The 15,062-nt window shown below is 39.1% G+C and overlaps 1 protein-coding gene across 1 annotated transcript in view; it reads left to right on the plus strand.

The window, feature by feature from the left end:
* The first annotated feature begins 798 nt into the window (after positions 1-798).
* HDAC2 (histone deacetylase 2) overlaps positions 799-15,062 on the plus strand; it is a 32,123-nt gene continuing 17,859 nt past the window's right edge. The window contains exons 1-4 of the mRNA XM_007190728.3: positions 799-1,116; positions 11,489-11,601; positions 12,727-12,844; positions 14,765-14,839. Coding sequence (XP_007190790.1) covers positions 1,065-1,116; positions 11,489-11,601; positions 12,727-12,844; positions 14,765-14,839 — 358 coding nt within the window. The 5' untranslated portion in view covers positions 799-1,064. The remainder of the gene's footprint in view (positions 1,117-11,488; positions 11,602-12,726; positions 12,845-14,764; positions 14,840-15,062) is intronic.

Below are 15,062 nucleotides of genomic sequence, written 5' to 3' on the forward strand. Positions count from 1 at the left end.
CTGAAATCAAACTCCAGACCATCAACATTTGAGAGGATCAAGTTCCTTAATCTCCCCATTTATAAAGAAGGAGTAGAAATAATACTTACATCCCAGCGTTGTTGGGAGTCTCAATTGAGTTAACAGGTTATCTATTACAAATAGGTATCAATGAAATATATCATAAATGCAAACACTCAGAACCCTATCCAACACATAAATGCATTCCATAAATGCCCATTCAAACCCAGGTACTCCTTAATGTCTGCAGTAGGTCCCCTTAACAGGTCAGAACCTCCGAGCAATTATCAGCAGAAAATGAAAAAATAAATGAAATCCACGACGACCCAGTATAGGGGTCGTGGGCTGCAGCTCGGCGGGTTCCATGCGGTCGAAGGGGTGGGACAGTGGTCTCTCCCCGCCCGGCTCAGAGCACGTGGTCCGCCCGGGCGGGAGCTTCGCCACAGTGGGGGAGGGGAGCGGCGTGGGACATCGCGGAGGGGGTCTAGGCGGCCCCGGCTACGGTTGGGCAGGCGCCGACTGCGCAGGCTCAAGATAGGCGCAACCACTGTGCGAAGATCCGAAGGGGGGGGGAGCGTTCACCTGGCTCCACGCTCCCTTTACTTACGGAGCGAAAGCCTGACTCTTTTTAAAAATCGTTTTCCGACTGTATTTGTAGCCGCCCTGCGCAAGTTTCATCATTAGAAGGCCTCCTTCCCCAGAACTGAAGAGGCCTCTTTCTCTAGTCGTGCCCCCTCCTCCCCCGTGGAGTCACAGTGGACGCGCCCCACCTCCCCTCAGCCTCCGGAGGTGGTTTGGCTGCCCCCTCCCCCTCCCCAGTGTCGCGAGTTGGCGCCGCTGCCACCCCCCGGTCTGCGCTCTTGGCCACTCGGCCGGGCGGTACCGAGCCCTCCCGGCACTCCCCTCCTCTCTTCCCTCCGACCCTCCGGCCTGCCTTTCCCCGCGGCACTGCCACCCCCACACCTTCGCCCCAGCCCTCTTCTCTCCCCGCCGAGCCGCGGCGGCAGCAGCAGCAGCAGCAGCAGCCAGAGGAGGAGCCGGAGGCGGCGGTGGCCGGGGAGCCCATGGCGTACAGTCAGGGAGGCGGCAAGAAGAAAGTCTGCTACTACTACGATGGTGAGAGGCCGGCCGGCGGGTGGGTGGGCGGGAAGGGCTGCGGCGCCGGGCCCGGAGCCGCATCTGGCTCTGCGGCCGCCGTCGCGAGTGGTCGCCGGTGCTGAGGGGTCAGGAGGAGGGACCGACGTTTGGCCGCATCTTAACCCATTCGCGACCCAACGCTGTCTGGCAGCCTCCGCGGGGAGCTAAGCGGACGCCCCACTTTTCCGTCCTGCCCCTCTCTCTCCCGCAGTGCGGTCCGCCGCCGGCCTACTCTGGCTTCGTGCTGGTGCGAAGGAGACGGCCCTCCCTCGCGCCTCTCCCGTCCGCCGCTCGTGGGAGGGAGGTTTGGGGTCCCCTGCTCCGGCCGCCTGCACCCGATTTCTCCCCCTGGGTCAAAACAGCTACCCCGGCCCAGACTCCACACAAAGCCCCACTGCCGCGAGAGCTCCGCCCCTCGAGCCCCCATCCCTCCTCTCCCCTCCTCCGCTCCCCTCTGTCCCCGGCTGGCCCGAGCGTCTTCTTTCTCTGCCGCCGGCCTCTCCCCCGGACCCCTCGACCCGGGTGGGTGCTGGAGAGTAGCCCCTGAGGGTGGGGGCCCACGTGCGCCTTGAGGCGCGTTCACACCCCTGTTTTGCGTGGGCTCCATTCCTCTCCTTTGTTTGCCGGGTTCTTTGAGCGCCACTTTCTCAGCATTCAAATGAAAAGGCTTCGCTTCCTCAATAAAAATGAGGGTTTTCGAGTTTGAGGTAGTCAGGCTTCACGGGAAATAAGACGGTGGTAGGGCATCGTAGAGCTGTTGCTGCTTGTGTTGTCGATCAGACTCGACGGGTCCTGGCTTGCCTCTCTGAGAGGTGGTTACCACCCACTCCTTTGTTGCTTTGTTCGATCAGGAAATACCGTGCTTTGGAGGTGTGGGACAGATAGCATTGGCATTTGGCTTGCGAAGGCTGTTTCTAGGCGATGGGAGTCCTGGTGCAGGAAAACTTTGAGGAGCAGTGCAGAAAGTGCTAAATAATCAGAAAAGCTTGAGCTCATGGAACAGTAAATTATAAAAGTCAGACAGTTTCATTTTAGGGGTTCTTCTCATTTGCAATTTGAGCAGTAAGTCTTCTTGAATCCTGTTTCTCGTGCCAGTCAAAATACAATGAAAGGAGCGGTTACCTTTTTTACAGATTGCACAAAGACGATAACTTGGTAAATAGTTCCTAGTAGGTTACTCTCCAGAGAAGAAATTCTAAAATTTAACAAAGAAACTAGGTTCAGAGACCTGAAAGTCCATCTGATTTGTGTGAAGCGATACAAATTTTGGAAGCTGTTTACTACATTCAATGTATTATAAACCGTAAAATCTTAGAGCGGTGGAAAGATCTTACAGGACTAGGTCAGAATAAATCTGACTTTAATTTTAAAATGGCCATATCATATCTCTTCAGTTAGCAAGGATGAATCATTTTAATGCCTATTTATATAAAATAACCACTTGTGTCATTTGTGGAAAAATCTAAAATCTTACAGAAGAAATCTAAATTGTTTGATATTTGGTAGCTAGTGCTAAATAGTCACAGCCATGTTTTTAAAATATTTTTTGAGAGAACTGCATGTATGTGTGATACAAATTGATTTGAAATTATGCCATCATGGGGGGGTGGAGATGGGAGTACATTTTAATTTTAACGTGAATTATTAACGTTTCTTAAAGTTAATTCTTTAAGAATTCACGCATATTTTGGGTCACTGGCCTGGTCTTGCATTCCATGACCAAATTGGAAAGTAAATAACCATGTATGTAAGTTAATTTTTAAAACAACATTGTTTCTCTAAGGTTTAGAGATTTGCTGTTGTCAGGGCTTTGGGTAGAGAAGAAAGGTTTTAAAAGGTTGGGGTAACTGGTGCTAAGGCTCTTCCTGGAGCTGTTAGTTGCTGTTGACAGTGATAGGCTCCGATGAAGTAAGCTGCTTGGAACTTCTTGTCACCAGGCTTGAACCGTAGAACCAGGAGGTACACTTAAGTTGCAGTTTTCTCAGCTATTTGTTCCTGGGCCCGTTTATGATGAGCCTTTGTTGAGGGAATGGGAGCAAGTACTGGGATGCAGTACTTGATAGGAAGGCGGGATGCAGACTTGATAGGAAGAGTAATCTTTGATTGTGACTTAAGTACTTTATAGTGGACCATACAACTGCATTATATGATGGCCAACAGCAGGTGTATAACTGAATGTTTGGGTATCTCTGGTTAGGTTATCTGTCTTTTGTCTATGGCTCTTCCTTGACTAATTTTTAGAATGGAATTTGTAGTTGCTTACATTTGGAATATGCTTTGAGTTCTTTTCGTGGGCGTGGGGCTAATAAAATATTTTGCAGAGGTTATTAAATTGAAGGGGTATTATTATGCTATTTCTTTGTATGTGATAGTATGTTAAGCTGTGCATAGTTAATTCCAAAGCTTACATTTTCATCACCAGAAAAACCCTATTTTGTCAGCTTATAAAGGCAGCGATAGTAGTTTTTTCTTTTTTTAATTGTGAGGAAAGAGGATGCAAGTAAAGCAGCTTGTGCACAGGGAACTGACTCTAAGATACACAACATGGATTGGATTGGGAGTGTGTGGTGTCAATAATAATAGGGCCTTAATCTATTAGACTAGAATAGCTGGTTTTAACTTGTTAGTAAAGGAAGTAGAAGGAAGAAAGATAAAGAGGAAAGGAGTGAAGTAGCAAATTCTGTAACCATAGGAATCCTACCTTTAGGCTTACTGGGACCATTAGGACTACTCTTGGTGACACAGAGAATGTCTAGCAAATGAAAGGGGCTTCTAAAGACATATGTTCTTTTCTCTGTACACATTACAGTCTTCAGTATCATACCCTTTAGATCACTGGAATGATGGTTTCAAGTGAACCTTCAGGCACTGATGGATAAAGTATTCTTAAACCTTTGAGGACAAGTAAGAGAAGTTTTTACTTCTCTTATTGCAGCTATTGACTCATGACTCATTTCCAAAAATGTATATCTAAGTCTTGATCTTCTAGTATATACTACAAGATTGTCAATAATCTGTAAACGATATAGATAGATCCCTTCTGGCTTTAAAATAATGTGACTTCCGGGAATTCCCTGCCAATGGGGTGGTTAGGGCTCTGAGCTTCCACTGCAGGGGCCATGGGTTCTATCCCTGATCGGGGAACTGAGATCCCACACGCCACACAGAGTGGCCCAAAGAGAAAAAAATAAAAAGTAAAAAATAAAATGATGTGATTCTGTACTTAAATGTAATTAGCAAACCAAGCTTTGTTAGGCTCTGATTAAATACTCACATTATTAATACTTTATCTAGAAATGTTAAGTGTACTTTCTTTTAAATTAAGCTTGAGGCCAATTACATTTAGTGTCTTTTACTGTATATACAATATAATAGGGTTGTATATATACATAATTTATATGATTACATGCATTGCTCTGTGTTGTATTTTTCCCTGCTCTGGTAAGATACATCAAACTATTCGGAGACAAGTGGTTCAGAGAAAAGCACTCAACACTGTACAAAGAGTTACCAAGATCATGTCTCCTAATATACTCCTAGTTTACTGTAGCACATTATAAGAATTCTGCTTGGCAGCCAACTGTTGACAGATTTCCTTAGACGTTTACTTATAACAGTGATGCCAAAGCCTTTTGCTAGGTAGTCTTTAATGTAATTGCATGGGTTCTTAGCTATAGTATAAATCGTTATTATCCATAAAATAGGTAATCTTTTCTTTGGAGGCAAATCAGGGTGCTGAATGAATTATAGCAGCAGTTCACAAATACTAATGGTTTTAATTGCACATCATTAATTTAAACATAGTAGAACATAAGACTGAGATTTTCATATACTTGGATTCTCTTCCCCCAGATTTTTTTTTACCATTTACGTCCTTCAGATTTCACCTTTTCAGAGAAGCTTTTCCCTATTACCTTAATCCGTTACTGCTTTTCTCCCTATTAATTATACCACCTAAGTTTTGTCTCTCTTCCCACTAGAAAATAAACTTCATGAGGACAGAATCTGTTTTGCTGATGTCTATACTTTCACCAGCCTAAATATAAATAAATAAATAAACACATTTTTTACATTATTGATGAATAAATGATTAATACCTTATATTTTTATAGCTGGAGCACTTTCATATAATATTCTCTCTAATTCTTACACCCACTCAAGTTACAGACAGGTAGGATGAGTGGCGTTTTATTTATTTTCCCCGTGAAAATAGATTCGTATCTCTGTTTGACTCATTCCACCACTTAATCCTTTTCTACATTGTCTAGTTGTTTTTTTTTTAACAAAGTTTCCATTTCTTTTAATTTTTTAATTAATTAATTAATTAATTAATTTTTGGCTGTGTTGGGTCTTCGTTTCTGTGCGAGGGCTTTCTCCAGTTGCGGCAAGTGGGGGCCACTCTTCATCGCAGTGCGCGGGCCTCTCACTATCGCGGCCTCTCTTGTTGCGGAGCACAGGCTCCAGACGCGCAGGCTCAGTAGTTGTGGCTCACGGGCCTAGTTGCTTCGGGGCATGTGGGATCTTCCCAGACCAGGGCTCGAACCCGTGTCCCCTGCATTGGCAGGCAGACTTTCAACCACTGCGCCGCCAGGGAAGCCCCCTACATTGTCTAGTTTTAATGTCCAAGGAGAGATCAACATCTGGTACCTAAAAGATTTTTCTTTTTTCCTTTGGTGACCCAAGAGTGGAACTATTGCCACGGCTACAAAAAAAAAAAAGGAGGTGTCTCTGCTACCAAAAAAAAAAAAAAGTATTAGTAATTATGTCTTTCCATTAACAAAAATTTTAAATGCTTGTGTTGACAAATCCTTAAAGGAAACAGTTGGAATTGGGGAGGGAGGGTAGTTATCTCTTAGGGAATAATAACAGCATTGAAACATGGATGAGATAAGATTTAAAAGTTCAAGTGTAAGGGTGAAGTCAGCTTTGGGTTCAGAAATATCAAATGGGCTTAAAGTCCCTACTGTGTGCCAGGTAGAGAAAAGATTGAAGTCCTAAGAAGAAAATATAAGACCGTATTTGAAATAAATGATGGAAAGGGTGTGGAAAAAAGGGAACCCTCCTCCACTGTTGGCGGAGATGTAAATTGGTACAGCCTCTATGGAGAACAGCGTGGAGGTTCCTTAAAAAACTGAAAGTAGAGCTACCATATGATCCAGCAATCCCACTCCTGGTCATATATCTGGAGAAAACTCTAATTCAAAAAGATACATGCACCCCAGGACTTCCCTGATGGCGCAGTGGTTAAGAATCTGCCTGCCAACGCAGGGGTCACAGGTTTGAGCCCTGGTCTGGGAAGATCCCACATGCCGTGGAGCAACTAAGCCTGTGCGCCACAACTACTGAGCCTGCACTCTAGAGCCTGCGGACCACAACTACTGAAGCCCGCACGCCTAGAGCCCATGCTCCGCAACAACAGAAGCAACCTCATTGAGAAGCCCGCGCACCACAACAAAGAGTAGCTCCCGCTCACTGCATCTAGAGAAAGCCCACATGCAGCAACAAATACCCAACGCAGCCAAAATTAAATAAATAAATTGATTAAAAAAAAAAAAGGATACTTGCACGCCAATGTTCATTGCAGCACTGTTTACAATAGCCAAGGCATGGAAGCAACCTAGATTTCCAGCGACAGAGGAATGGATAATGGTGTGGTACATATATACAATGGACTATTACTCAACCATAAAAAAGAATAAAATAATGCCATTTGCAGCCACATGGATGGACTTAGATTATCATACTAAGTAAAGTAAGTCAGACAGAGAAAGGCAAATATCATATGATATCACTTATACGTGGAACCTAAAAAAATGATACAAATGAACTTATTATACGTGGAACCTAAAAAAATGATGCAAATGAACTTATAAAACAGAAACAAGACTCACAGACTTAGAAAACAAATTTATGGTTATTACCAAAGGGGAAAGGTGGGAGGGAGGGATAAATTAGGAATTTGGGATTAACATATACACACTACTATATGTAAAATAGGTACTCTGTATAATACTGTATAGCACAGGGAACTCTACTCAGTACTATGTAATAACCTATGTGAGAAAAGCATCTGAAAAAGAATAGATATATGTATATGTATAACTGAATCACTTTGCTGTACATGTGAAACTAACACAATATTGTAAATCAACTATACTCCAATGTAAAATAAAAATAAAAAATTTAAAAAAAAGTCTTTAAGGAGAAAAAAAAATAAGACTGTTAGATAGTAAGAGAGGGGACCTTTGTGGGGTAAATCGGACAAGGGAAGGCTTGAAGGCAGAGAATGGGCCAGCCTCCTTAAAAGAGTTTTCCTACATAAGACATTGCAAACTTCAAAGGCTGGGTAGTTAGAAAGAACCTGGTGCACTTAACAGAAAGGAAGCCAAGAGGAAGACATGGGGGAACTGTAGGGTGCCAGGCCAAGTAGTAAAGGGCCAGACCACACAAGAGTTTGTGGTAAGAGATTTGGACTTGAATATTCAGGAAGCAGAAAGCCGTTGAAGGTTTCTTAAGTAGAGAGAACTCTGGAAAGTGGAGAAAGAATGGTAAAGAGTAATAGAATGTGAACACTGAAAGCAAGAATTGAGTGTATATTGGTCCACTTACAAGATAATGATTGCAACTGATAGACATGGACATATTTAAGAGAAGTTTTGGGAGTAAAACCTATAGAACTTGTTGATGGATTGGAAATGGAGTTGGGGCTTTGTGATGACTCAATAAAGGATGGCTCCTACGTTTCTGCATTGAGCAGTTAGGTGACTTATTCCTGAGAGGAGAGGATTTAGGGCAGCACTCTTGATTCACTGACTTACCCAAGCACCTGCCTGGCGCACGGTAGGCTCTTGGTCTGTTCAGTGAATGAGTGAACTTGAGAAACCCCTGATATTTAAAGGTTGGTGGAGGAGTGGCTGTGGGGTGGTAGTAAAGTCCAGGAAAGTGGTATTATGGAAGCCAAGAGTGAATGTTTCAAGAAGTGGCCAGTGTGTTAAAGCCGCTAGTGGACTAACTAGTCTGTGGAAGACAGAAATAATACAGTAGCTCTCTGTTTTTTCCTGAATCATTTTTTAGTCAGCTTTTCTTCAGGGGAATAGTTTATATTTCATAGTCCTGAAATCCAAAATTATCTGAAAAGTGAAAAAAAATTTTGTAACTCATTTGGAATCAAAAGCTTAACCTGAATTAACGTTTATCATCTTTATTCCTCTTATTCTGAATATTCGTACATTTTTGCTACAGAAATATTAATGTTTGATTACAGAATGCCACCCAGTCTCCAGGTTATCACATAATATCTGGCAGATGTATCATTTTACATTTATAAAATCTGAAAAAGTCTGAAATATATCTAGTCTCAAGGACTTTAGACGACTTTAGATAAAAGAGATTGTAGACCTTAGTAGCCACTTCTCTTCTGATAGCTTCTTGAAGAGTGAGCAGTTTTGAAAATTTTGCAGATAACTAAATCTTTTTGGTAATTACTTCACATTGACGAAGTTTGTTGTATTCAAGGAACCACTTTGAGCTAATTTTCCTGGATACTTATTTCATTGGTAAAGCATTTTTAAGTATTTTGATGAAAATCAGGGTAACATTTTAAGTGCCCAAATTACGTTACTGACCATTTAAATCAGATGAATGAAATCCATAGGTTTTTAAAACTAATAAAAGCCATTTTATCTTTATGAAAAAGTGGAGATGGCTGCGAAGCACCCATGTAGAGAATTTTGTGATAGGGGATTAAGCAGGAAAAAAGTTGGAGATGGTTCTTTTAGACCCCCCTTACATTTTGGAAGAATTCTTCATAAGCCAAATAGCAGTTATTTGTAGCTTGGCTGCCCTTGTGGACATGTATCATTTAAGTAGTGTACATATTCTTCTTTTTTAAAAAAGAAAAAAATTAATTTTTGTCTGCATTGGGTCTTTGTTGCTGCGCGCGGGCTTTCTCTAGTTGCGGAGATGGGGTCTACTCTTCCTTGCAGTATGCACGCAGGCTTCTCATTGCGGTGGCTTCTCTTGTTAAAGAGCATAGGCTCTAGGTGCATGGGCTTCAGTACTTGTGGCACGCAGGCTTGGTAGTTGGGGCACGCAGGCTTAGTAGTTGTGGCGCATGGGCTTGGTTGTTCCACGGCATGTGGGATCTTACCGGACCAGGGATCGAACCCGTGTGCCTGTATTATGTCCTTTTCTTGTCAGACTTCCCCCTACCATTTCTTTCTAGGTTCTATAAGTGCTGTTGCTTTCCCAGTAGCTACTACTTAAGAAGATTGGCAGAGTTGCCTTGCCTGAGTTTGAATCTAGCTCCTCTATTGCTAGCTATGTGACTTTGACGGTATCACCTGACTTGTCTGCATCTCATCCATCTTCACTATTATAAAATAGGAAAGTAGTAATAATACCTACATCGTAGGGTTGTTGAGAAGATTAACAGATAATACACATGAAGTGCTTAGAATAGTGCCTTCTAGTAAACTCTCAATAAATGTTAATTATTGCTAACATCTTTTTTTATCAAGCACTCTTGCTGAGAAATTGCAACTGTACTTTCCCTTCTATAGATTATTGTGGTCTTTCCCATTATTAGATTAGTGATTACTTTTCACTGGATTCTCAGTATGTACATAACTAGAGTATTTGATCTTAAGATACGGTAGATATTAGAGACATTTCATCTTGATAATTCTTACACAGGGGCAGATGGAAGTTATGTGAAGACTAGTTTCTTTATTCTTACTCTCGTTATCTCCTTTGGTAGTGATGATAACTTAGAAATACCTTCCTTGCATTAACCTTAGGTCAATGATGCTTTGTATCTCTAGTGGGCTTTCTACATCTAAGAATTCATTGAGACCAGGCTGCTTTCAAGGAACTTCATGTGTACTACCATGATGTAGAGCAGAGCTTTATAGCTTGGGAGGTAGTTTCCTGCATTCATAGCCTCTGAATTGTGATAAATGCAGAGGAGTGTCCCCCATAGCTCTGCTTTGCTACTTGTCTGTATTGTCTTAGCTTTACTGTTGGTACAGATTAAGAAAGGTTACTTTCCTTTTAAATGACCGTGTGTATATATGAATTGTTTTCAGAAGAGAGCTTGTGTTGAAAATGACGAGTTAAGTAAATTAGAGGTGTGGTACCAACAAAATCAATTAGTAGTAGTATTAGAAACGGGTATGTTATAAAAGTGAATGTTCATCCTGGGCTGTTATCAAAAATATGGAAGAGAGAAGCAAAAGTTTTTGAATTCCTAGTTTACATTAAACAAACAAAAAAAGGTGTGTATTTAGGCAGGATTTTGAAAGATTTTTTTGATCTAGAAGGAGTAAATGGCATTCTTTATCCCTAGTTTTTATTATATGAACCCATGTTTAAATGATTAACTTCAAACCATTAAAATCAGCTTGGCTATCCTAACAAAATTTTAGAATTGATTATTTAAAAACTAGAATTAGTACTGAAGGTAATTTCTAATAAAGGTTGTTGTAAAAATTATCCATTACATTACAAAAATGGTATATATTTAAGTGGCATCCTTAACACTTTTTATTATAGAAACACTGGATCTTTACCTAAAAGTATTAATTTTGTTGAAATTTGGTAGACAAAAATCTGGGATTTTGGTGTTATTTTATTTAAAGTAAATCTTACGTGTCAGTTTTAAGACCTTGGGATGTGTAATATATCATAAAAAGATAGGTTAGGAATTATAACTTTTTAATCGTGAAGAATGAGAAAAAATATCCTTATTACCTTGAAAAATGTAGTAAGTATGTCATCATAGCAAAACTTTATTTAGGATCCAAATTTCAGTTACCAAAATTTCCCTTATTGACGGTGATATGGATATATAAAACATTGTAGCCACGATAATACCAACTATAAAGGATTTTTGGCATGCCAGTGAATTATCCAAGAAGCAATATTTGCTATAAAATTTTTAAGTCATACTGGTGAAACTCAGAGAATGTACCTTAAGCATGTAAATTTGCCAGTAAATACTAAAAGCAGGTATCACTCTAAGGAACAAAAACTCCTTTTGTAAGTGAGTAAATAGTATTTTATTTGGAGTAATCCTAAATAAGAAAGTTCAGTAAACTAAAAATCAGAAAAGCTTGCTTACCTTAATCTTTGAACAAACATAATGTATTGATGGAGTCATCAGTATGTAAAAGTGTGCATAGGATCTTGGTTTTCTAATACAGTTTGAAAGTTGCAAAATCTAAAATTATTATTTAAGATTTCAAATAAAGCTTATTTAGGTGATAAATGTCTAATGGTGGACACATAAATTTAAATAGTTCATGAAGATTCTCTTGTCTGTATTGTTCATTTTGTCTCTTTCCTCTTTTAGGTGATATTGGAAATTATTATTATGGACAGGGTCATCCCATGAAACCTCATAGGATCCGCATGACCCATAACTTGCTGCTAAATTATGGCTTGTATAGAAAAATGGAAATATATGTGAGTATACCTTTCGGTAAATATTCACTGTTTGTTTGTTTGTTTGTTTAAACCACTACTTTGAAACTTTGTTTTCAAAGTTGGAGGGCATTTAGCAGGTGAAAAGGTGTGGAAGAAAACAGAAACTCCTCTTTTTGTTTTATTCTTCAGAGAAAACTTGAAAGTGTGGGAGCTGTGGCCTCTTTTTTTTTTCCCCTATTCCTTCAACCATTTTAAAAAACAGTTTCCCTTCCCCAGGTTTTCACATAACTGGAGACCAACTCAATTTAGCATACTAAATATTTTTGTTATGATTATTATTGACCTGTCTGCTGCTGAAGAGTTGACCTGGGACTGTTACAAAAGAATTATGCAGAAAATTAATCCTACCAACATTTGTCGGCATATAGGAACACTGTATTAGTGAGCAAGCAAAGTGTCTATTTTGTAGAAGATGTGGGAGTATAGATAAACAGATATAAGATGCAACAATTCTTATTCACTTGGGGAGAAAAGAAAGACTTGAAGCAGTTAACAATGTTGGGTAATATATGTGAGCTTCTTTGTTTCAGATTATAGACATTTAGAGAAGAGGAGTTGGATAAGACTTCCAGTCAGGAAGCCTTGTGGCAGAAGTGTGTCATAAATGAAAGGATCCTAGGAACAAAGATGATTTGGATAGTCAAAGGAAAAGGAAGAGAGATCATGAACTAATAGAGAATGAATCTCATTCTACCTGAATGAGTCTTACTCGGCCTTCCTGAAGCTTTTTGGTCATTGATGAAGTTACTGGATATAGAGCAGGAGGTTTGTGATAGAAAATAAGAGAAAGTAGAGTTTATGAACATGGATTAGTCTTTAGAAGGGTTGACCTATTTCCACTAAAATAAAAGGAGTGATTAATTCATAGTTGGTGTTAGGCCTGCCTAATCCTTTTTAAAGGAATATGAATTATCTTTGGATTTGGTTTCTATTTTCTAAAACACACATGTATAAATTTGGATTTGCTTTGGAATTTATCTGTTTTGTTCTGGCAGACCTAGTTCTTCTGAGAGTATTGTTAGGGGAAATTGTATACTTTGTGTTTGGTAACCCTGATGTAACCAGTTGTAATTCCACAATTCTGACATTCATTTTTCTTCACAGAGGCCCCATAAAGCCACTGCTGAAGAAATGACAAAATACCACAGCGACGAGTACATCAAATTTCTACGTTCAATAAGACCAGATAACATGTCCGAGTATAGTAAGCAGATGCAGAGATGTACGTTTCTATGTTAAAAGTATATATTAGTAGTGATAAATATAAATGAGTACTTTTAGAAGCTTGTAATTAGTTATCCAAATCTAGGTATTTTCCTGATCTAAAATATTGTTTTAATTATTTACTGATTTAAAAAGTCCATGTAACAATACTAAAGCTACTTTAAAAAAAAAAGAAAAAAAAAACCTACTTGAAGCTTATTGGTCTGCCAAACTTCCAAAGGGCTATTTGGATCTTCTTTGCGTTCTGTTTTGGTTCCTTGTTAACTTCGGGATAATGGATATTGGTGGGGAGACCTCACTCCCCTGCTTTTAAAAAAAAATGATTGTACTTTGGCCTTAGCTTGGTGTGTATACCTCTTGTCTTCTGTTTAGGTGCTTTAGTTAATCTGGACTATTCCAGAAAGTTCCAAAAAACAAAACTGAATTTGCCTCCTGTAGGCAACTGTTTACATTGAATTTACAACCACATGCTTACATTGTATTAGGTATTGTAAGTAACCTAGAGGTGATTTAAATACATGGGAGGATGTTCCATGGGTTGTATGCAAATAGTATATAAGGGATTTGAGCATCTCCAGATTTTGGTATCTTCAGGGTCTTGGAACCACTCCCTTGTGGATACCAAGGGACAATTGTACATATAATTTGTACTTCCCTTTGTTGTATTAGTGAAGCTTTTGGTTGTCTTCTACATAGTGTTCTCTTTTGTAGATAAAAGGTATTTTATTATTAGAGATTGGTTGACTTGAAGATGGAATGCAAAATGTCATTCTAAAATGACTGGAACAGTGTCTTTTAAAGCTTGATACTGGAATTCATTCTCATCAGTGTTTTTATTGATGGACTTCAGTAATGATTTTTTTTAAAAAAGAACAATTTCAATAATACTAAATTAAGTGTAGTTGCTAGACATCTCATAAATTCATAGAATTTCATGTACATTTCTACCATAGATTATCTCATTTGATTCAATAAAATGCTATAATATAAATAGATATTATTTGTCCCTGTTTTTTCAGTGGGGATTCAGGCTTAGATTAAGTCATGGGTAGCCCTAAGGTAAATGAATTAACAGGATTGGTTTAAAATTTACATAATACTGAATTGTATTAAGATTGTGATCATATCTGAATAGCAGGAAGCTAAAATTTATTCATTATAGTGTCAATAAATTAAGGATGTACAAAGCTATCTAAAATAATAACCCTTTTTTGAAGAGGATATAAATTAAGGGATGAGGAGAAACTGAGAATGGGTTATATGCATCACAACATATTTAGTTCCTCTTTCATTCAATACTAAGGAACTAAATATGTTGTGATGTGTGGTATATCTGCATGTGTTGTCTCCTTGTGCCTTAAATATTTCTTCTGTATCTTGGCTGTCATGAGCGTAGTTAATTCTTATCATCTTTCAAGATCAATGCTAACCATGGATGTAGGGAACCAACTGTTACATCTTTTTGGTAATCACTAAAATACATTTCAAAGTTTTGGATGTTCTGTGTACTTAAGGAGTTTTAAAGAATGTAAATCATAAAGCAACTGAAGTTACTTATTTAAAGTTTTTAGAATTTTGATTAATTTACTGTCGTATATTTAAGGAGAAATGCCTGGAAAATTTAAGCCCATGTTTTAATTAAATAACACCAAATACCTTTTATATTTTGATAGCTATTGATTTCTTGTTAGTAAAGCAGACATATTCCACAAATAATCATGTTAAGAATTGGTGGTGGTATTTCACATATAGCACTTTAACTGCCTTGGATAAAATTGCAAACTTTAGATTACTGCTGTGCTGTGTATGTTTTATGATTGCATCAAACATACATTATTTGTAGGAAATAGTTTTTGTAAGAAAAAGCTTTCATTAATTCACAGAATGAATTGAAATTAATGAAATCCATCTTCCACAGTTAATGTTGGAGAGGATTGTCCAGTGTTTGATGGACTCTTTGAGTTTTGTCAGCTTTCAACTGGTGGTTCAGTTGGTAAGTGTCCTGATTTGGTCAAATTTGAAAGTTGATTTAAACTTGGTATGTATCTTTTGGGTTATTTGCTTAGAACAAGTTTTAATAGTGGCGGATTTTAATAACAAAAAGTGTGTTTTTAGCAGAGTACAGTTGTCTTTAACTGGGCCCCCCTCCATGTTTTGGGATCATAATGTCTCAAACTTTTTTTTTTAATTTTCAGTTTTTTACTTCAGTTGCATTT

The sequence above is a fragment of the Balaenoptera acutorostrata genome, chromosome 14 (assembly GCF_949987535.1).
Source record: "Balaenoptera acutorostrata chromosome 14, mBalAcu1.1, whole genome shotgun sequence".
Taxonomy (NCBI): domain Eukaryota; kingdom Metazoa; phylum Chordata; class Mammalia; order Artiodactyla; family Balaenopteridae; genus Balaenoptera; species Balaenoptera acutorostrata.